Below are 23,130 nucleotides of genomic sequence, written 5' to 3'. Positions count from 1 at the left end.
TTAGTCTCCTCATCAGTGTTGTCAATAATGGCATCACAGTACAACGGCGTTTCTAACGGTGTTATTTTTTTTTTCAGTAGTGAGTAATCTAAGTAATTACTTTTCCCATTTTTGCAACGCTGTTACCGTTACTGAGGATGTGAAGGTAATGTTACTACAACTTGGTTGAATGGAGCGTGAGTATTCTGTTTTTGTCACAGCTGCCTGGGAGTGAGCAGAGCGGAAAGGGGGAGGTGGGAAAGGGGTGGTAACGCCATTGCAAACGCGATGATGATTGGCTAGGTGGCTCGGAGCGTTAGCACAGCATTCGCATTCTCGTTAGCATGAGCATTTGGCACGCCGAGCGTCATCTTGTAATTGTCAACATGGGTGAACCTCAACCATGAGAGACAATGTGGAAAAAAAACCCTGAAAATCACATCGTTTGATTTTTAAAGAATTTATTTGCAAATCATGGTGGAAAATAAGTATTTGGTCAATACCAAAAGTTCATCTCAATAATTTGTTATGTACCCTTGGTTAGCAATAACGGAGGCCAAACGTTTTCTGTAACTCTTCACAAGCTTTTCACACACTGTTGCTGGTATTTTGGCCCATTCCTCCATGCAGATCTCCTCTAGAGCAGTGTTGTTTTGTTCTGTCGTTGGGCAACACGGACTTTCAACTCCCTCCACAGATTTTCTAGGCTAGGCCACTCCAGGACCTTGAAATGCTGCTTACGAAGCCAGTCCTTTGTTGCCCTGGCTGTGTGTTTGGGATCATTGTCATGCCGAAAGACCCAGCCACGTCTCATCTTCAATGCCCTTGCTGATCACTCAAAATCTCTCGATACATGGCCCCATTCATTCTTTCCTTTACACAGATCAGTCGTCCTGGTCCCTTTTCAGAAAAACAGTCCCAAAGCATGATGTTTCCACCCCCATGCTTCACAGTGGGTATGGTGTTCTTCGGATGCAATTCAGTATACTTTCTCCTCCAAACACGAGAACCTGTGTTTCTACCAAAAAGTTCTATTTTGGTTTCATCTGGCCATAACACATTCTCCCAATCCTCTTCTGGATCATATAAATGCTTTCTAGCGAACCGCAGACGGGCCTGCATATACATCGGCCTGCAATCCAATCCTTCTTTTTCCTCCACACACGACGAGTAAAGTTTGCACCATAAAAGTTCTACTTTAGTCTCTGACCACATGACTTTCTCCCATGACCCCTCTGGTCTCTGGTCTTGCCCATGGTAGCAGTTGAATTATGACTGACTGTGGGGTGCAGAGGTGACAATATTGAGCTCAAACGGGTAGTGGGTGGGTGGTTACTCATGGGGTAAAGGTGGACTTTTTTTAAGGTAGACTGACACCTCTTTGAGTTTCATAATTATTGCTGATTCTCAGGGGTACAAATACTTCTGCTCCTCACTGTATATTCGGTGTGTGACGATACAAGTCAGTACGTACCTCGGTGCGGTTTCAGTGCAACAGGAAAAACAAAAAAGCTTTTTCTCACAGCATTTGAAAGTTAATAATTGTATACTGTTACACTCTTATATAGGTGAAATTAAAAATAAAAAAAAAGGTTGACCTATGTTTTTTTGGGGGGGGGGTGGTAAAAAAAAAATCAGCTCAATTCGATATAAACATCTTTGATGTGAAAGATGTTATCAAATTTATAATGTAATAATGTGTGGAATATGTCATGTCAGTTACTTTGCTGATTTAGTAATTGCTCTTGCAATGAGGTAACTGAGTTACTAACACAATCACATTTTGAGAGAAGTAATTTGCAACTGTAACTAATTACCTTATTAGAGTAAGATTAACATCACTGATTCTCATCATATTACCTACCCTGCGAATTTGAGTTGAGTAGGCTAGTATCATAAGGTCATCATAAAATTCCTTTCTTGACTTCCGTAACCTTCAATCTCATTACCCCACTAATTGATCACCTTGTCCATTTTATATTCCAAGCATTCAGCAATTTTGATAAACCCTTTATTTTTTTCTTGAGCTAATATTTTGATAATAATCGAAAATTTAATGTCTGTGTGTGGTAGCACCGTTTTCCACTAGAGAGCAGTGTGGCATCGTGGGAGACAAGCACCAGAAACGGTAGAAAAATATCCGGTATGATTTAGAATATCTTTTGAAGGCTTGAGTTGAATTTTTGAGTACTTTGTGTATTGATCTCCCTTGGGTTCAGTTTTTCTCCTTTCAACTAGCTTATACATGGAAAAACCTTTTTGAAGAAGACTTTATTGTTGTCCTGTGCATCATACATAATGCAAACCTTTCATGCTGCCTTTATGTGAGTCGATTCGGTTTGTCAATCTGCCTCAATTAGCAATCAATCAATCAATGCAGGTTGCAGAGTGGTTTTGTGTTTGCGGTTTTGTTGTAATGATCTTTAGTTCTGCCAGACGTATGGATTTAATTGGCCTTGTGGGCCATCTTAAATGAACTTCATATCGCCGAGCTGGGTTATTATCTGGGCTGAAATATTGAACCGTAAGGCCATGTCCGGAGCCTCAGTGGCATTATTAGGATTTTCACATCCATACACAACCACATATATGCCCATGCGTCTTCTGCGTTCATTTTTCCTTCATGTTGCACGGAATGAATGTGTTTGTGAGGGTGTGTTTGGGTAAAATGCAGCCCTGGGGTGTCGTGCTGCGGTGCAACAGTGGCGCAAATATCTCATCAGTGCAAGATGAAAACTTTTGACCTTTTACTGCTATGAGCAAAAAAAAAAGCCCCCAATGCTCATTTAATGACGTCTCTCTTTAATGATGCCATTAACATAGCATTCTACTAGAGGGTTGATGTGTGATTATTTAATTAAGACGTTAGCAGAGGCAATGGATTGCAATTGTAATGTAATTCACGTTATGTGTATGTTCCTGTAACACAGAGATTCATGAATATGCACATCTATGTGTTTTTTCCATTTTCGTAAATTTATTTCAAAATGAAACTAGAACATGAACACTCGTTTGTAGACAAGGGTAAAATTCAAAATTTATAGTTATTTTTGTGTTGATATTTAGTTTGATTGTTACTTCTGCAATTTCAACAAATGTCTGCTTTTTCCTAAGTTCTGGTCAAATTATTAAAGTGTCTGTCTTAAATAGCATTATTACTTTACAACAATTTGGCAAAGCACAGATGACGAGAAATTAGTCTTTTAATCTGCTGTTTAGCCCTGCCTGTCGTTATATCTCTGTAGCACCTCCATCTGGGTGATGACGTTGGCAAAGTTAAGATTTCAGTTGATTTAGAATTAAACTCATTGAGAGGGAAGATTCAGAATTACAAAAATGTGACAGAAAGCAGCAAAATGTCATCATTGTTTTCATCTCTCTACTCCAATATTTTTACAGGATATTCTTTTTATGTAAGTGTTTTCCAAATGCTAAATAAATTACATGGTCATGACAAATAAGTTTTGTGCTAAATGGAATATGAAATATTAAAAATGCAATCATTCAGTACGACAGGGCTAAATTACTGCGTAATGGTCAAAAGTACCGACTTCTTAAACCTCCCGAACGGTATTTTATGTGACCGGAGTTAGTCCGGCTTTTGTCATTTCCCTGCCCCGGCTTCGGCGACTGAGGAAAGAGCGTAAACAAAGCAGGAGGCATGAAAGCTAGGCGAACTGCTAACCTGAACTGAGCGGCTTTTCCAAGTCTTTTCAAAACGAAAAATCACCCGGCAGGAGTGTTCATCGCCGGGGACGCAGCTGAAAAATGAACGGCGGACAAACTGGCCGACGTCTTAGTGCGTTGCTGCCCGAGCCTAAGCCAAGGATAGTGCTCTATTGCCAGGCACACGAAGAGGACCGAGGGGGGCGGAAGTCTGGACACAATCGAGAACCGGAAACGAGAGCGGGGGCTCCCCGGGCCCAAGCCGAGGCACGCCTTTATCGGCCGGCCATGGTGTGTGACAAGCCGCCAGTCATCGGCCGATTGGCCCTCTCGGTGGACAGGGAGCATTGCCACCCATAAAATGCAAGCCAACTCCTTATTAAAACGTGTGCCATGATCCCAGTATTTGACATAATATAAAACAAGTAGCTTACTCACTTCCCCGTTGGTCCAATGGTCCCACAGTGGTTGGACTTGTTTTGCCCACTATCTGTGGTGAACAAGATCTTTTTGAAACCCAAAAAGTCTCACACGCCTCTCCCTGGTGCAGCAACAAAAACCTGCAGCACATTGAGCTGGCGAGATGCGAAAAATAAACAAATTAATCTGCAAAATCAGCTGAATCCACAGTCCTTCTGCATAATGTAGTTTTGGCTGTATACTAAAGATGATTAGTCCGCTGACATCACATTCACATTCTTCCTTAATCCAGGGAGTCACTCATTGTCACGGCGCGGGATTCAAAAAATAGAATAAATATATCAATCGCTTCCACACACATCCAAGCGGTCCATTTCATTCAGGAGCACAAAATACCGCGTGAAATATGAAATAAACATGCTTTTTGCTGTCATAGGCACTTTAAGCATTTCTTTCCTGTAATGTATTTAATTTATTGTGTATCATTTGTACCAGATAAGATGTTTTGGGGCATATTTTTTCTTTGAATAATGTAACATAACTAATTCTAATTTACAATCATTGATATCAAATGTTATCAATTAGTTCCATGGCATGAACAATCCATCTCAACGAAATAAAGATGCACACATGTGGGCATTAAATATAAATACTTTTATAATATACAAATTGTACAGATGCGGCAGCGGTGATTAACAGTAATAACAACATGGACTGCAGGACAGCATAAAGATAAAGATACTTCTACATCATCACTGGCATGTTAGCATTTTATACACAAACAGGCAGCTGGAATGATGAAATATTCAAAATGTCTTCATCCTGGTGTAAAGCAACACAAACCACAAACACCCCCAGCCCCCCCCCCCCCCCCCCCACACACACACACACAATTACCCACGATCCCAAGAGTGGCACTGGTCTCAGAGGTCTTTTATCGGGAAAAGATGACGTTCCGCTAGCCTTGTGACTGGAACGTTAGTCAAGGTTACGACTGTTCATGCCTGTCCGAATAGAATGTAAAGACAAATAAACAGCTATCATGCGACCCTGGTGATTTTACTGGAGGGAAGGCAGGCCAACGGTGTTGTAGATTGGCAGGTTTAACATTAGCAAAAACAGTGTAAAGTCATAACCCTTGTTCTGTCAACGATGCACAGCTACGCGTTAACATCTTAGCATTAGCATAATTTATACGGAATCAAATGGGCAATAAATATATGAAATAATGATATCGCCACTGTTTGACCAAAATCCAGAGGGGCCTCTACTGAACATGCATTCCTTGTTTGCTTTTCTAAATAAATGGTTTTTCTTCCAATATGTATTAACTATTGCTTGTACGTCACATCGTGATGTTAACATTCAAAATATGGCAGTGACGATGAATTTGTTTCCCGGAATTTATGTAACCTGATGAACCGCCATACAATTGGGAAAGGAAACAAAATTAGCACTAGCCTCTTTTAGCCCAGTCATTTGCATAAAATGATTGTAAAACCTGGAAAAAAAAAGTCAATTTAAGTCAAGAGCAGGCAGAAGACCTCCACGACAGTGAGAGAATGTAATCACACGTCACATCTCAGGTCACAATTAGAGTGCTTCTCCTCTGGAAAAATCAATCCCAAGGCCAAATGTGACCCCTGAACCCGGGCCGCCATTAAGGATAACCTCACACTTTGCCTTAGGGCAGGGTGTGGACCCTCGGTTTCAAACTAAGAGACTCTCGGGAGATGGCTTGCAGCATTAGTTGGTCAATACGCCAGGCAGGCCACTTATTACGAGAAAAAGTTTCCTGGTTTCAAGGACAATTGGAAATGACCAAGTTGACTTATCAAAAAGCCGCTTTGAACTGAAATGGTCTTTGAAATGGACTTTTCTTGTCATTTCAGGCATAGGTTCTTACGACTTTTTGTGGGCCTACTTTTGGTACTAAATATGTTGTAAGGGATCCTAAATTTTCTAATCATGCAGTTAACCAACAGGTTTGTCCAAGGATAACTTTTCCACTTTAAAGTGCCTGTGAAACCATTAAAAAAAATCTTATTAAATACCATTATTATGTGAAATAAAATAATATTTTGAGACGATTCGACTATATACAACAATTTGGCAAACCGCAGATGACGAGACATGAGTGTTTTAATCTGCCGTTTAGCCTTGCCTGTCACTCCAGCGCTCTAGCGCCTCCATCTGGGTGATGATGTCGGCAGAGTATCGATTTCAGCTGATTTAGAATTCAATGCAATTTTATGCCACCGGTCTTAGTCCGGCTTTTGTCATTTCCCTGCCTCTGCTTTGGCGACGGAGGAAAGAGCGTAAATAAAGCAGGAGGCGTGAAAGCTAAGCAACATGCTAACCCAAACCGGGCGGCTTTTCCAAATCTTTTCCTTGCCTTTCGAAAATAAAAAAATCACACAAAACTACCCTGTCTCATGTCACACACGTCGGCAGGGGTGATTGTCTTTACCGATCGGCCAGCCCCCGGAGGCAAGCAAGTTTCGGCTCGTCGTTTTGCCGCGGCCCCGGCAGACAGGCAGTGCTCAGCTTCGACTAGACTTCGGCGCGCATGGCTGCCTGGGCCTAAGCCGAGTATAGTGCTCTCTAGGCGGGCATGTGAAGAGGGCCAAGGGGGGTCGAAGTCTTGACACAATCAAGAACCCGAGACGAGAGCGGGGGGCTCCCCGGACCCAAGCCGAGGATAGTGCTCTATCCGCTGGCAGGCCTTTATCGGCCGGCGACTATAGTGTGCGTCAGGTCGCCGGTCGTGTGTCCTTCTCAGTGGACAGAGAGCATTGTCACCCACAAAATGCAAGCCATTTCCTTATTAAAATGTTTGCCATGATCCCACTGTTTGACATAACCATGATCCCACTGTTTGACATAACATAAAACGCGTAGCTTACTTAGGCTACGTTCATACTACAGGTCTTAATGCACGAATCCGATTTTTTGTCATATCTTGTTTTTTTGGCGTGCCCGTTCAGACTGCCTTTGTCCATTGAGACCATTCAAGTATTACGCATGCGCACTAATTCGCAGTCCGACACGCACTGAGCAAGATGACCCGCATGCGCAGAAGCATCAAAACAAATGACCACACACGCTGGCTGTCATCTGTCATTCCAGGGATATCATATTTTGCTTTTTAAAAAGAGGACACAAATAACAGACATAAATAATCCCAGTTTAGGCTCATATTCAAAGTATATGGATCGATAGCATGCACGCACTGTCCGTGCATGTCATACACACATACGCGCAGTTTGCCCCGACTCTCGGCCGTGTAAGCAATGTTGAAATATTGCTTATATGGAGCAGACAGAAAACCGATCAATCTCAGGCTTATCCTCAACCCATTTTTATTTTTTTATGACTGTTGTCAAGGCCGACTCTTCCTAAAAAGCCGTGTTCAAGGCAAGCTAGGTGCTAATAACGCACAGCTGCACCGCTACCGTGGCGTCTCTCTCGCTTTTTGATGACGTAATTGCTGCATGAATTCCGATTTTAGAGACTGGACAGTACAGACCGCTGCGACAGTCTGGAAAAATGTGGCCCAGATCGGATTTGAACCACATACGAAAGTGACCCAGATCGGATTTGAAATGGTCCAGTTCTATGCGACTTGTCACGTTCAGACCGTCAAGTTAATGCCTCACTCGAGTTGGAAAAACACGAAAAAATTGGATTCGTGCATTAAGACCTGTATGTAGTATGAACATAGCCTTAGTCATCCGTCCAATGGTCTCTTGATTGTCGGACTTGTTTTGCCCATTATTCGCGGTGAACAGGATCTTTTGGAAATCCAAAAAGCCTTACATCACTCTAGTGTGGCAACAAAATCCTGCAGCACATTGGGCTGGTATGACGCAAAAAATAAAGGAATTTATCCGAAAAATCAGCTAAATCCGCAGTCCTTCTGCATACGATAGTAATAGCTGTATTGTGAAAATGGTTAGTCCGCTGACGTCTCATTCGCGTTCTTCCTCAATCCGAGACCGTAGCTGGAAATCTCTCATTTTCATAGCGCGGGATCAAAAAAATTGAATATATCGATCGCTTCTACACCCATCCAAGCAGTCCATTTCATTCAGGAGCATAAAATAGCACTGTAATATGAAATAAACATGTTTTTTTGTGTCACAGGCACTTTAAACCAAATTGGCAGAATTGCCTTTTTTGAGCATAGGTTCTAGAAATGGTTTTGGAGGTCTACTCGGATGGTTTCTTGAGATTTTTCATGTATTGTTCTACTCATTTTACATATTTTAACCAAATTCATTGTTGCTAAGTGCGATCACTTTCAGGAATGATCACTTTCCGGAAATGAACTGATAAATTCATTTGTAGCTAAATAAGACTTTTAATCATTTCAGACGTGGTTTTCTTGACAGTTTTTGTTTTGCACTTCTACTCTCATAATTCCTTGTTGCCAAGTGACACTGTCTCTATGGGTTGAATTTCCAGAACATTGCAGGTGTTGTGACTGAGAGAATTTTTAGACACCTCTTCAAAACGTGTAAAAACCTCCAAGAACCAATGTTGTACAAGAAACAGTTTCAAGACAATTAGGCTAATTAAGGCTAAGATGGTCTCACATATTTTTGCTTCTACACAAAAACAACACCAGACATTTTTGCAACAGGTGGACACTAGAAAAGCAAACAATTTGTCTTGCTCGGATCTTATTATTACATTTAGGCAGAAAAACAATCACAAAGAAAAAAAAAAGTCGGTTCACATTAAAGTGAACTGTGTGGAATCTGAAGGCTACTTGCTAAGGTACCTGGGGGGACATCTTTATGACAACCCTCCCCCTGTGTAATGAATGCAAGCTTCCTAACAGACGCCCTACTGACAAAAGCCATTAGCAACCTAATGAGCGATCCGGTACCGGACGTTGCCGCCTCTCACCTTGTCGACCCACCCGCCGTCCCACCTGTCACTGAAAAACGCGACTAAACGCCATCTCACCACTTGCTTATTGTTATAAACGACGCCTGCTGAGGAGCGCTTAAATAGCCGGAGGTAAAAGCCATGGCAAAACTGCTAGTACTTTCAAACGAGCCAATTCATTTATATTTTGTTTAACGCGCCGCGGGTGCCTTGCAGCTACTTTCGTTAGCTCAAATTATACACTTGCAAATTCACAGCATGAATGTACTATTACAGAAAAGTGAGTTTTCCGGGATTGCAGAGAAGAGAAATTCGCTGGAAAATGTTAAATAGTATGGTAAGGTGAAACATTAATTTATGGCCAGCAAATATTTTTCATAGAAATATTTCCTGCAATTATAACTTTCATGTTTCATGAACTCATTTGCGGCCATTGACAGAAATGGGCATTTACAGTGATCCCTCGTTTTTCACGGTTAATAGGGACCAGAACCTTCCACGATAAGTGAAAAACCGTGAATTAGCGCCCTCCCTCCTAATTATTATTATTATTATTATTTTTTTTTTTGGGGTGTGTTCAATGTAGTTATTCAGATTTAGCATTGGAAAGAGCCATATAGAAGACATGTTTTTCACTTTTTTCCCCCCCAAAGAATAAAAAAAAAAACCCAACTATTATATATTTCAATTAGGGCTGTCAAACAATTAAAATTTTTAATCGAGTTAATTACAGCTTAAAGACTAATTAATCGTAATTAATCGCAATTCAAACTATCTACAAAATATGCCATATTTTTCTGTAAATTATTGTTGGAATGGAAAGATAAGACACAAGATGGATATATATACATTCAACATACGGTACATAAGGACTGTATTTTTTTATTATAACAATAAATCAACAAGATGGCATTAACATTATTAACATCGTTAAAGCGATCCATGGATGAAAGACTTGTAGTTCCTAAAAGAAAAATGTTAGTACAAGTTATATAAATTTTATATTAAAACCCCTCTTAATGTTTTCGTTTTAATAAAATTTGTAAAATTTTCAATCAAAAAATAAACTAGTAGCCCGCCATTGTTGATGTCAATAATTACTTACACAATGCTCATGGGTGCTGAAGCCTATAAAATCACCCAAGCGCCAGCAGAGGGCGGCAAAACTCCATAATACATAACAAGTGAGCGTTTCACTGTACTGTCATTTAAATCTGTCTGAGCGGGGCATCTGCGTTAATTGCGTCAAATATTTTAACGTGATTAATTTAAAAAATTAATTAACGCCCGTTAACGCGATAATTTTGACAGCCCTAATTTCAATAAATGGTTTTTAAGCACTTCAAATGTAATAATGATAAGTTTTGAACATGTTACTGTCCCACTGAATAATTTTCAACAAGAAAAAAGTAGAAAAATGCTTGGATTTATTAAATGCTTCATTGAGTGAGTCCACTGAAATCTGCTCAAGCTGCTCACTTGCACACAGTGAGTTGCCACAGCAACTGTTTAACAAGTTAACCGATGATTGACGCATGCGGCTTTTTGAAGTTTGCTTCTCTGACAAGATCAAACATTAAACATATGTCAATCCTCGTTAACTTTAATAAGCAACTCCAGTGCACTGCCACCAACAAAGAGCAGGGAGAGAGACTACAAAATCGGCTCGGGACAGCTCATCTGTATTTTATTTTATTTTTTTATTGAGAAAAAAAAAACGCAATGGATGGTACTAGTGAGGGATCACTGTAATCCTTTTGAACTGGGAGGGCTTGGAGTTTAATTAGCAATTAACAATCTGGGGTTAAGTGGCCACTGGAGGAACATAACTTTGATGCAAACCAAGATTGTCTGTGTATAAAGACTCAAAGTAGGATCTCTAACATCAAACGTCCACAAAAGTCAAAATCTACTAAATTTAGGGGCAAAATCCCTCTTAACTTTTACAGCACAATACTAGAGTATCCACAGTTGTTTTACATACTGCTCTTGCAATTTCTTATTTTTTAATTCAAGGTTCCAAAATTTGTTGTAATCATGGTTTTCCTTCACCGATCAACTATAGCGTGTTCTAGCTTTGAGCCAAGTTTGGGTTACATAGCCACTAAAATTACGACTCCCGGTACCTAAAACTAAAGGTGTAGCCGACAAATGTTTTCAATGGACGGCCAGAAACAAGATGAACACTGAGAGGGAATACATCTTTGAAGATAAAAGCTACATTGACTTCCTATGAATTTCCCATCCGCTTTTTCCGAACATTCTGTATGCAAGGTGAGCGTAGCTGTCATCCTCATATCAGCTCCGAAGATCTCTTGACGCTACTTTGGATTGCCTGTCGCAAACAAAGCCCTCCCACTGTGTTAGCCTTCCAATCATGCAGAACTGAACGAATCAGCAGTCCTTTCTGTTTTTAAGCAGTCAGTAGTATGACGGAGGTTGACCAGTGTTCTTTGTTATTTTCATCAACTTTTTGGCTGAGCCCAAAAACAAGCAGAAAATGTCAAGACTTCAAAGCAGAATCCATGTGCATTGACATCACTTTTCTGTGTACATAGTCCATGTAGCACTCCCTGTCCCTTTGAAGGCAGAGGGCGTTCTAGTTCTTAGTCTAGTCCAAGCATCTTCTGGCTCTGGTTGCCTCAGGCTCCCCAAGGATACATGGTACATTCACAATGTGTGGTTATACAGTAGAGTCGGTGGATGAAAGATGGCAGTTTTAGAGGTCAATGCAGCTTGTGACGGTACAAGTCCCAACAATGTCAGTGTGAACCCTGTCTTGATTTTGAGGTTTTAGCGGTAGAGTTTTGTCAATTTTGAGTTACTCTTGTGGTATTTCATTCATCGTTGGAGCCTGTGAAGCAGCTACTGTATCCTTGGCGGTCACATCTAGGACTACCGATTCTTCAGTCTTGCATTTTTTGTGGTCTTCTTCATCTTCATTTTCATCTTCATCCATTTCTACACCATTTTCAACTAAAGCTTCAACCTCCTGCCCAACCACGGTCTCTTCAGTGGCTGTATCTGTCACTTCCTGGGTGTCAGTCTTCTCGAAAGACTCTTTCAATCCCTCTTCATCAACTTCAGGCATTTCCTTTTCTGTCACGTCTTCTACTTCAGCTGCTTCCTCTTTATTTTGGACGGTTTCTACTTTGACTGCGCTTGCATCGTCAATCTTTTCATCTTCCTCATGCATTTTCTTGCTCTCTGCGGTTCTCCCCTCATCTTCCTTGTTCCCAAGCTTTTCACTGTAATCAGGAATCTTGGCATCTTTTTCTAGTTTAGGTTTAGTCTTCTTTCCTTTGTCTTTGATGCCATTCTTGTTCGCCTTGCCGCGAGGTTTGAAGATGAGTTTCTGAAACGTGGGAAGGTCTCATTAGCGTTTCATCCGTTGACTGAATGAATTACAGTGGTACCTCAAAATACAAAAATAATTTGCTCCGGAGTGGCTTTTGTATCAGGATTTTTTTTTTTTGTATAATGAATCGCGTTTTATATTTAAATTGCCTTATTTGTTCTAAGCTCTACCATAGACTTCACCGTCAGTTGATAAGACGCCTCCCACAAACATTGCGCCATGCCTTCCCGTTGGGGGCCGACCCCAGGCAGAGCGTTTGGCTTTCACTGTGATAAACTCAAACACATGCTGCGATCAAATGTGGTATGAGTGTCTCAAGAGTGATTTGGTCGAGGATTCGAATCAATTATTATATAAATTTGCCCCGTGCATGCAAAAAATTTGCGTAACTTTAGCTCGAAATATTTACGTAAAATGAATGCTAACTGCCTGTTTTATTTTGCTTTTAACCAAGAATCTTAGACTTTTTTGTTCATATCTATAGAAATTCCGGGATTTTTGGGTTTATTTGCAAATATTTTCAACTTAAAAAGATCTTTTTTTGGTGATGGCTGCCATGTTGGATTTACACAATAGCGTAATTTTTGCTCGAAATATTTACGTATAGTGATAACTGCCCGTTATTTTTTTTTTTTTTGCTTTTAACCAAGAATCTAGACTGTTCTATGTTCATATCTATAGAAATTCCGGAATGTATGCATTTATTTGCGAGAATTTTCAAGTTAAAAGCTCTTTGTTTTGTGATGCCCACCAAGTTCTATCGACACACAGTAGTGTAACTTTACATTCAAATGATCAGGTAATTTTCGGCCAACTTCCCGTTATTTAAAAAAATCCTTTTGTTTTATTTAACATTTTAATCTAAAAATGACAAGGGCCAGATAGCCGACAAGACGTGCCTCCGTGCTGAGGCAATAGTAACATCGGAATTCAACCTAAATAAGTTTTGTTGAGTAAAATTAAGATGATTCTGCATGCTTTCCTCAAGTATGTTTCTGGTGTGAAATTTGATTTATTAGCTGTTTAAAACTTAAACTAAATTAAAAAAAAAAAAGTTTCTATTTTGGGCAGAAACATATGTATGTTAAATATTGCTATTGCTCCTGAATATATAGGTTATTATCTCTGCGTTTGGTGATTTTTGTGCGTCTAGCATAAAATTTGAGAATTTTATAGCCATTTTAAGTTTTGTTATACCTGTATAAAAACATAATGAATCAGGATTTTATTAGGGAAACGGTATTTTTTGATGTCGCTGCTCATGGAGACTCATATATGCCAAAGGGAGGTGCCTGTTTTGGTTTTAGTTCGCTCACGGCGTTGGTTTTGAAAATATTAAATTTTAAGTTTTTGAAAATAGGCCCCTTAAGGATCGGCCCTGAGCCCCATGTCCCGTAACTAATAGTGAAGTCTATGGATTTACTAAAACCGCTCCCTAGTGGCACTAAAGCTCAACTAGTTTGCCAGGTTCCCGCCCATTCTACTGATGTTATCACATGACTACTCAAGCTCAAAGCAAACAGGGAGTTCTAAAAGACAAACTTCAGAATCCATTGCTTGCTATTTCATCTCGCTGTTTGTGCCTTGATAAAGCATTGCTTGTGAGTTATATTCTTCCTTTGTTTCGTATAGTTTAGCATTGTATAGCACATTGTGGTAAGTATATTTTATTCATCTATTACAATACGTGTTAGCTTTTCGTATGATTAATTTTTCGTAATTTGAAGTAAAAAAGGATAAAAAAAAACATTTCGTAAAGCTAATTTTTCGTGTACACAGCTTTCGTATCTCGAGGTACCACTGTAGATACAATAATGCAATGGCTAGTAGCAAAATTTGAAGAACAAATAAGTGGGAACTAACAGAGTTTTACTTAACACTTACTGGCATCATTAAACATACAGGAAATCTTGTGAACTCCGTCTTTTAAACCTTTGGCCTATTCAGCGTGTTATGTCATTCCATGTGCACAAAAGGTTAGCCTCAAGGGTTATCACGACTGTTTCAGGTCATCTACAATAAATGTCTACCACTGCTTCTGTAAACATTTCAACCACAGCCGAGGAATTCACCTTAGCACTCACAGAAAGGCCATTGTGTTTGGCGTAAAAGGGAAAACATCTGTGTGAACGTGGCTAAGGATTTATGACATTACCCAGGAAAACTTCAGGAGATATGAGAGGTCGCGTACCTTGGATTCCCTCCGCTTTCGTCCTAAGACTGGTCTCTGCAGGAACACAATCTGTTTGGTCGCCAGACTGCCATCACTGCAGAGGACACGAGAAGAGTTCATGACATGATTAATATATCGAGAGATAATGTTTCTTAGTAGGAATTTAGTTTCATTGGTACACATTTCTACGATTCACTAATGGCTGATGAATCCCTCCGTTTGTTGTATAATGCAAGATAAACACAGGTCCTGTCTAGTCCAGAGAGAGAATCTTGATAACCAGGAGACTTGTCGACCGCTCTCATCCGCTGATTTCGTGGAATCAGGCCCTCTTAACTGCCGTCATTTGTCAGCACCACTTTCACGCCGACGACACTTTGTAATTTGTCTTTGAGTCTTTTTTTTTTTTCCATTCTGACAAAAGCCTCGATCGCTTGCACATGCGCCCGTGTCATGCTTTGGGTCGGCACCCCTCTGTGATCCTGCGCCTTTTATTCCTTCCCCACGCCGCTCTCATTAACAAGACGTCTGTTCTGTTTTGTTTTTTTCTCTTACAAATCATTCGCTGCAAGCTTGTTTCTGACAGCTTTATAGTTTGTTTCTGCTTCGTGGCTTTCATGTTCAGTCCTGCTGTTTTGGGGCTAAAACGGAGCTCTTCACGTCGTCCACCAAGAAGAACGCCGGCTGTTTGGTGACAGCTCAGCAACATTAAAAGCCCCGCTACAAATCTTCTCCTTTTTCAACATGAAATAGATGCGAGAGTTCTTATATAAACCACCCAAAAAGCCTCAAAGAACATCTCTTTTTCCATTAGCGCCTTCTTTTTGCCGACTCACAGCTATTTTCTGGGCTGCTGAAAATACTGGACGGCTTCGTGTGGAATCAAAGGCGAAAAAGCTAGCTCCCAGAAGAAGTTTCGGTCTGGCTTGTTGAGGAAATGACAGGCCTTTGTGCAACTCACTCTGCTGTGGTATTACGACTTCACATCGACTCTCTAGTGAATGGAACTGGAGGTGGTCGCATCCTAATGTTACATGGAAAAAAAGGTTTAAAAAGCCTCTGGAAACCACATTCTGCTCCTAAAATGCATAGCACACATTTTGGACCTTGTCCTTGAAAGGTTTCTCTACTGCTGTGCTTCACAATAGGTCTACTTCATATTTGGAGGCTTTATTCCTTTTCTGAACAAGAACCCTCTGATTTGAGAGGAGGATTTTCAGAGATGGTTTTTTGCAATATGGTGTTGCACGCTACAGTTGCCCTGATTTAACATTGAAAGTGCTTTTTCAATGAAGAAGGCTTATTGTTGCTCGAATAGACACTGGAAGACATCATGAAATTAATAGCGTATTTCACACTTAAGGATTTGTCCTTGAGAGGTTTCTAATCCGTAATCAACAGTCTCACATTGCATCTGATATTCTTCCAAACTGAGGGTATTATTGTTCTGCAAGTACTTATGAATCTGATAGATTGAAGGTAACTGCAACACAAGGTGGCAAAGTGAAACAGTATCCAGTTTTTTTTTTCTTTTCTTACATCTGTCAGTAAGTGAAACCCATGGTTATGTATTGTACGGCTGAACGAAATCGGAAAATACTGCCATTGCGATTTTTCGGAGATTTGCGATATATTGCGATATTAAAACTGGAAGAATTTTCACCAGACCACACTGTATTCATTAAAGATGTCCGGATCCGATCACATCCGCCATTTTTCAGAGGATCGTAATCGGGTGGAATGGATCAGGTTTTTATTGAAAAAATATTTTTTTTCTGCTTCATGCTCGTACAGCTTCTCACGCTCCCTCCTGAAAAGCAGTGCAACCAAACTGTTTTTCTTGGGCACCAGTCCAGCTGGCTTTTGGGTACTTGAAGTTAATGATGATTGACAGGTTTGTAGCTTTGATCTGGCCAGAAACTCCTCGGCAGCTCTACGTTCAAAGGCACAAATGTGTTCATCATCGTTAAGCTTGGTACACAGTCTGAAGTGTGCTGTGGCAGCTCATTGTGTAGGTGACAGGCTGTTCCCGGCAGCGTTAGCGTCAAAGCAAAAAAAAAAAGAAATTCGGTATCAGCATAAAAACAGGTGACTCGGACTTGGGTGCAAAAATATGCGATCGGGACATCCCTAGTATTCATATAATACCATTTAATCCGGGCTAAGCGGGTTTATCTGTGAATGATGAAGATTGGTGTATTGAAAAGGGATCCAGGAAGCTATGTCTCTGCACAATTGCTGCTTTTATGAAGAAAAATAAAAGTTAACATGAAAAAAAAAATCACACGTCCTGCGATGGGACAATTGCGCATGCACACATTGCGATGGCGATGTTCAAAAGATATATTGTGTAAGACTAATGTATTGTTACGTAGAGGTGGGAATCTTTGGGCACCTAACGATTCGATTATAAATTGATTATTGATGACCCCCCCCCCCGCTATTAGCTGCTTTTAATGTTTTGTAAATTAGTTACAAAAACAAAACAAAAAAAAGCCTTAAATAAATGACTATTTCAGTATCAAGTTAACAGTTAAAAACAATACTCAAATCCCGATTCTGTATCAGCTGCTTTAAACTACATTCAATTAATTTAATGTTGTGAATCAACCGTTAAAGTTGTTAAAATTGCTCCCGTTATTCCATAATTTTCCTTATGTCTACTTTCGACATGTGAAAGTTTTAAAACTATTTTAAAGATAGATTCAAGTCAATATTTTACCAATTCAGGAGTATTTTAGATAAAAAGTTAATTAGGTTTGCTTGGAAGGTTCGCTACAACAGCGTTGCAGGGAAGTCTACTGCTTTAAGATGGCGGCCGTTTACTAGCGCCCGCATCTAGCTTTCTGTAGATGTGCTGCTAACGCCACCAAGTCTATATTGCATCTAGTCTTATATCAATATGATATCTACCATAACACTATGTGGACGTACTTTGTAGCAGCTATCGGCAGTAGTCAGGTATGTTGTTGTTGTTTTATTATCTCGCGGCATGAGTTGAGCTAGAGCCGTGAGTTGAGCATTGTCATTACCCAGACCCTCGGGTAATGACAAGCATGATGTTTAGCTACTCTCGCTCCGTTCCTCATTGCGTCCCAAAGACCGCGCGGCACTCTGAGTGTGTTTTACTTCCGCTTTTTACTTGACATATTTCAATAATCGGAATTTGGATGTTTGTGAATCGTTCTCGAATCTTCCACGGCTGAATCGCGAATAATCTAAAGAATCGGAAATTTCACACACCTTTATTGTTACGTTCCATATGTCTGTATGCAGTGTTGTCACTGTTGTAATCTGATTAATTGCTTTCAGTAACGACCAATCTGAAAGTAACGCATTCATTTTTCCAAACCAGTGATTAAAATTAGTAATGCACAGACACTAAGGAAGCTATTTCTTGCCTTATAATGTATGTAGTATGAAGAATATTGTAGTCATGTATTAAAGGATTTTGAATAGAAAATTTTAGAAAGGTTCCCACTAAGCATTCGTTTCCATGGTAACCACTCATAGTTACTTCCTGTTTTGGTCTTGAGTCACACGCGCTAAGTGCTTCGGGACTGAGAAAGGCGTGGGGATCGCAGGTGCAGATTCGAGCCGAGTAGAGCCACCTTTTGAGATGTGCAAGGGAATGTTGATCTGTGCGAATCTATGAATGTACTTGAGTAGTTTTCTTCATTCTGGAGGGTTCCAGCGATAGGTTGAAGCCACTACATGCGCGGCCGCTTCGTAGCTTTGCCGTTGCAAAGCCGGGTAGTCATCGCTCCCGCTCATCCTCGCCAAGTCGAGGAGCATTAATTACATCATATTCGTGTTGCAAATTTATGCCGCGAGGTGATGTGTTCGTTTAGCATCTTTGGGATGTGTTGTAAGTCCGATTAAGTGTAAAGTGCTTAGTTGCCGCCATGCTTTGTGGCCAAATTGACCACGTGTGTGTACGGCGTACTTCCGGGTTGTGTGCGCGCATTCGTGCCAGCCCCCACCTTTGTTTTTATTGCACTGTGCAATTCATTTATGTGCTGTTGGTTATTGTACAGTCAATTTGCATTGTTTTACATTGGCACTGATATGCTGTTAACCGTAACCCTAAACCCTAACCCGCAGTTCAGAATTTTTTACATTAGGCATAATCTTCGAGTTAGTGGGGGTTTAATTAGTCGATGGAGTTGATTTCAACAAATTCCTTGCGGTTTGTCAGCCATTTGTTAGTTTCAGGGCTCCGGAGTGGCTAAGCTAGCGCGAGTCAATGGTGGTTGAAATTAAACCCCCGCTAACTCTAAGATTAAGCCTTATGTGAAAATTTCTGATCTTCCCCTTTAAATTCAATTATTGGAAAGTCAGTTACATGCAATGATGTTTTTCTGTTGTCATTCTTATGTTGAGGCAGCAAAGGGAGAAAAATTAAAAAAGTAACATAAATTACTTTTAAAGTAACTTAGTTACTTTGATAATAAAGTAATCAGTAAAGTAACTAGATTACTTTTTGAGGCGTAATCAGAAATCAGTAATTAAATTACTTTTTCAAGTAATCTGTGACAACACTATGTTTGTGTTAACAATAACTCGAAGAAAAAGGGATTATTATACAATGTGCAGGATATGTTTGTAATTTTAAACGGAAGAGGTGATTACATTTTGCGGTAAAGGTCACTGAGGTCAGAAAATGAATTTCGTGATAACCTGATAATGGCCAATTTAACTCAAATCTGCAGGGTAGGTGATATGAAATGAGACAAAAATGACATTTTTGGGGCAAAGGTAAAAAGAGGTCATAAATGTACATGACAGTTTGGTGGCATGTTCCGCGCTCACAGTACTCATCAATTTTAGACATGGTTTTGTGCCCAATTAAGAAGCGAAAACTATCCATTCTGAGAATTTTGAGAGAGGTGACTTTGAATTTTCTTTGCATCAATCGTGCAGCCAATTTTTACGCATTACAGTTCAAGGTATGTGATAGTTGTTTTGTTTCCCAGTTTTTATATAGATAGATTTAGAACAAGAGATTGAGGCTGTATTCAGACTGCAGGCATATCTTATTCAAACCGGATTGCTGCTCAAATCCAATTTTCAGGGCTGACTAATCACACTATTTTTAGCAAGTTTACAAATCAGATCTGGGCCTGTTCAGACTAGGCCACATTATTGACCCATCTGACAGGTTGCTATGGCAACGAAGGCGTCATCTAGCATAGAGTGACATCACAGACACACCGTAAAAAAAAAATCCTGTAAATTTTACGGAAAAAACCTGGCAGCTGTGGTTGCCAGACAAAATTCCGGAAAAAATACAGTTGAACTGTAAATACCATAACAGAAAATCTGTATATTTTACAGTTAAGATCTGTAAAAAAAAAAAAAAAAAAATTTAACCAGTAAATCCAACAGCTATTTGCTGCTAAATCAGCATGAACATGCTGCTTTTAAAACAAAATAGCCCAATAAAATGATTTTAGCATTATAAAACTTAAAAAAAGAAAACGATATTTGCTCGGTTTCAAAATATCATTGCTTTGCTAAGTTTATATATCAAGCGATGTGTGGAAGAATATCACACAATTCGCTTTTACTAAACAGAATGTGGAAAAAAAATAAAAAAATAACATTGTTTAATTTTTAAAGAATTTATTTCCAAATTAGTGGAAAATAAGTATTTGGTCACCTACAAACAAGCAAGATTTCTGGCTGTCAAAGAGGTCTAACTTCTTCTAACGAGGCTCCACTCGTTACCTGTATTAATGGCACCTGTTTTTAACTCATTATCGGTATAAGAGACACCTGTCCACAACTTCAGTCAGTCACATTCCAAACTCCATTATGGCCAAGACCAAAGAGCTGTCAAAGGACACCACGGACAAAATTGTAGACCTGCACCAGGCTGGGAAGACTGAATCTGCAATAGGTAAAACGCTTGGTGTAAAGAAATCAACTATGGGAGCAATTGTTACAAAATGGAAGACTTACAAGACCACTGATAATCTCCCTCGATCTGGGGCTCAATGCAAGATCTCACCCCGTGGCGTCAAAATGATAACAAGAACGATGAGCAAGAATCCCAGAACCACACGGGGGACCTAGTGAATGACCTACAGAGAGCTGGGACCACAGTAACAAAGGCTACTATCAGTAACACAATGCGCCGCCATGGACTCAAATCCTGCACTGCCAGAGGTGTCCCCCTGCTGAAGCCGGTACACATCCAGGCCCGTCTGCGGTTCGCTAGAGAGCATTTGGATGATCCAGAAGAGGACTGGGAGAATGTGTTATGGTCAGATGAAACCAAAATAGAACTTTTTGGTAGAAACACAGGTTGTCGTGTTTGGAGGAGAAAGAATACTGAGTTGCATCCGAAGAACACCATACCCACTGTGAAGCATGGGGGTGGAAACCTCATGCTTTGTGGCTGTTTTTCTGCAAAGGGACCAGGACGACTGATCTGTGTTAAGGAAAGCATGAATGGGGCCATGTATCGAGAGATTTTGAGTGAAAATCTCTTTCCATCAGCAAGGGCATTGAAGATGAGACGTGGCTGGGTCTTTCAGCATACAGCCAGGGCAACAAAGTAGTGGCTTCGTAAGAAGCATTTCAATGTCCTGGAATGGCCTAGCCAATCTCCAGATCTCAACCCCATAGAAAATCTATGAGGGAGTTGAAAGTCCGTGTTGCCCAACGACAGCCCCAAAACATCACAGCTCTAGAGGAGATCTGCATAGAGCAATGGGCCAAAATACCAGCAACAGTGTGTGAAAAGCTTGTCAAGAGAAGAAATCATTTGGCCTCCGTTATTGCCAATAAAGGGTACATAACATAGTATTGAGATGAACTTTTGGTGTTGACCAAATACTTATTTTCCACCATGATTTGCAAATAAATTCTTTAAAAATCAAACAATGTGATTTTCAGTTTTTTTTGTCCACATTCTGTCTCCCTTGGTTGAGGTTTACCCATGTTGACAATTACAGGCCTCTCTAATATTTTCATGTGGGAGAACTTGCACAATTAGTGGTTGACTAAATACTTATTTGCCCCACTGTAAATACCCTTGAATTAACAGTTGTCATTGGTTTTGTATTTTGCAGAATATAACTAAGTTTGAGAATGAAAAACATTTTTCCCATTTACATTGTTTTCATGTCATGAATTCACAGTATTCCTCTGTTAATTCTACGGATATTTTTTTTTTACACTGCAGTCAAAACTAGAGCTGGGAATGTTGGGGCACCTAACGATTCGATTACGATTACGATTCAGAGGCTCCGATTCGATTATAAAACGATTATTGATGCACCCCCCCTCTTTTTTTAAATTTTTTTATTTATTTATTTTTTTATATTTTGTACATTAGTTCCAAAATTGTTCAAAAATTCTCTCAGGCTGAACCAAACTACTATTTCAGTATCCAGTTAATATATAACGGTAAACAAATATACAAAAATAACAGTAAATAAAATACTCCAGTCCCCATTCTGTATCAGCAGCTTTAAACTACATTCAATTATTTTAATGTTGTGAATCAACCGTTACAGTTGTTAAAATTGCTCCTGTTATTTCATAATTTCCCTTCTGTCTACTTTTGACATGTCGAAGTTTTAAAACTGTTTCATCATTTAAAGATAGATGCAAGACAAGATTTTGCCGATTTAGGATTATTTTAGATAAAAAGTTAGTTAGGTTCGCTACAAAAGAGCCATCTAGAAAATTCTACTGCTTTAAGATGGCGGCTGTTTACTAACGCCGGCAAGTCTGTCATTTCGCATCTCTGTTCAATAATACATGTTCTAACACTGCGGTCGTCTGTCATTTTGCATCTAGTTCTACGTATACCTGTATGATATCTACTGTAGCCGTATGTTTGTAGCAACTAGCAACTGGGCGTTGTTTGTAGCGGCTGTCGGCCGCATTCAGGTATGATTGTTTTTTTATCTAGCGGCATGAGTTGAACATGATATTTACTGTCGGACCGTTCCTCATTGCGTCCCAAAGACTGCGCCTACTGTGTTTTACTTCTGCTTTACCTGGTGTAATTCAATAATCGGAATTTGGATGTTTGTGAATCGTTCTCGAATCATCCACGGCCGAATCGCGAATAATCTAAGAATCGGAAATTTCGCACGCCTCTAGTCAAAACCCATCTGAACTGTTCAGATGAAGAAGCATCTTGTCCCTATGGGATATGAAACTACCTCCCTTATGCGGTTTCTATCAGTCTTGCAACAATCTGATTTCTGTGCTTTGTGACTGTTCAGACTACTAAAGAGCCATACAGTTTCAATCTGGATGGGGTAAAAGGATTTTAGCTGCCAGTCTGAACAAGGCAAGGTGTATGCAAGCAAAACCTTCATGGATAACAAATATTTCAGTGGACTTCAAAGCTCAATATGCAAACATTCAAACCTATAGAGTTATTACATATTAATTCAAGAACAATATTGATATTAAGTGACATCACATCCAATAGTCTATTGGCCTTTCTTGTTGCCATAATGAGCATTTGTTTTCTTACGCAGTCATCAATCGAGCAAAGCTTTTTTTCTCCGCGTCATCCCCGCGTGCGCTTTGTGTCGGCCAACGCTGAAAAATGACTTAATGGCTGCGAAATGTAATCACCAGCTACGCTAATTGAATGCAGCCAAGGCGA

General features: G+C 39.9%; 1 protein-coding gene across 3 annotated transcripts in view; it reads right to left on the bottom strand.

Moving 5' to 3' along the window:
• Positions 1–4,955: 4,955 nt before the first annotated feature.
• Positions 4,956–23,130, bottom strand: part of LOC130914260 (raftlin-like) — a 228,887-nt gene continuing 210,712 nt past the window's right edge. For all 3 annotated transcript variants that reach the window (XM_057833276.1, XM_057833277.1, XM_057833278.1), the window contains 2 exons: positions 14,511–14,586; positions 4,956–12,316 (listed from right to left, as the gene is read on the bottom strand). In XM_057833276.1, coding sequence (XP_057689259.1) covers positions 11,783–12,316; positions 14,511–14,586 — 610 coding nt within the window. In that variant the 3' untranslated portion in view covers positions 4,956–11,782. The remainder of the gene's footprint in view (positions 12,317–14,510; positions 14,587–23,130) is intronic.

Source organism: Corythoichthys intestinalis, chromosome 4 (genome assembly GCF_030265065.1).
Source record: "Corythoichthys intestinalis isolate RoL2023-P3 chromosome 4, ASM3026506v1, whole genome shotgun sequence".
In the NCBI taxonomy this organism is placed as follows: domain Eukaryota; kingdom Metazoa; phylum Chordata; class Actinopteri; order Syngnathiformes; family Syngnathidae; genus Corythoichthys; species Corythoichthys intestinalis.
This window is presented reverse-complemented; position numbering and strand designations above follow the sequence as displayed.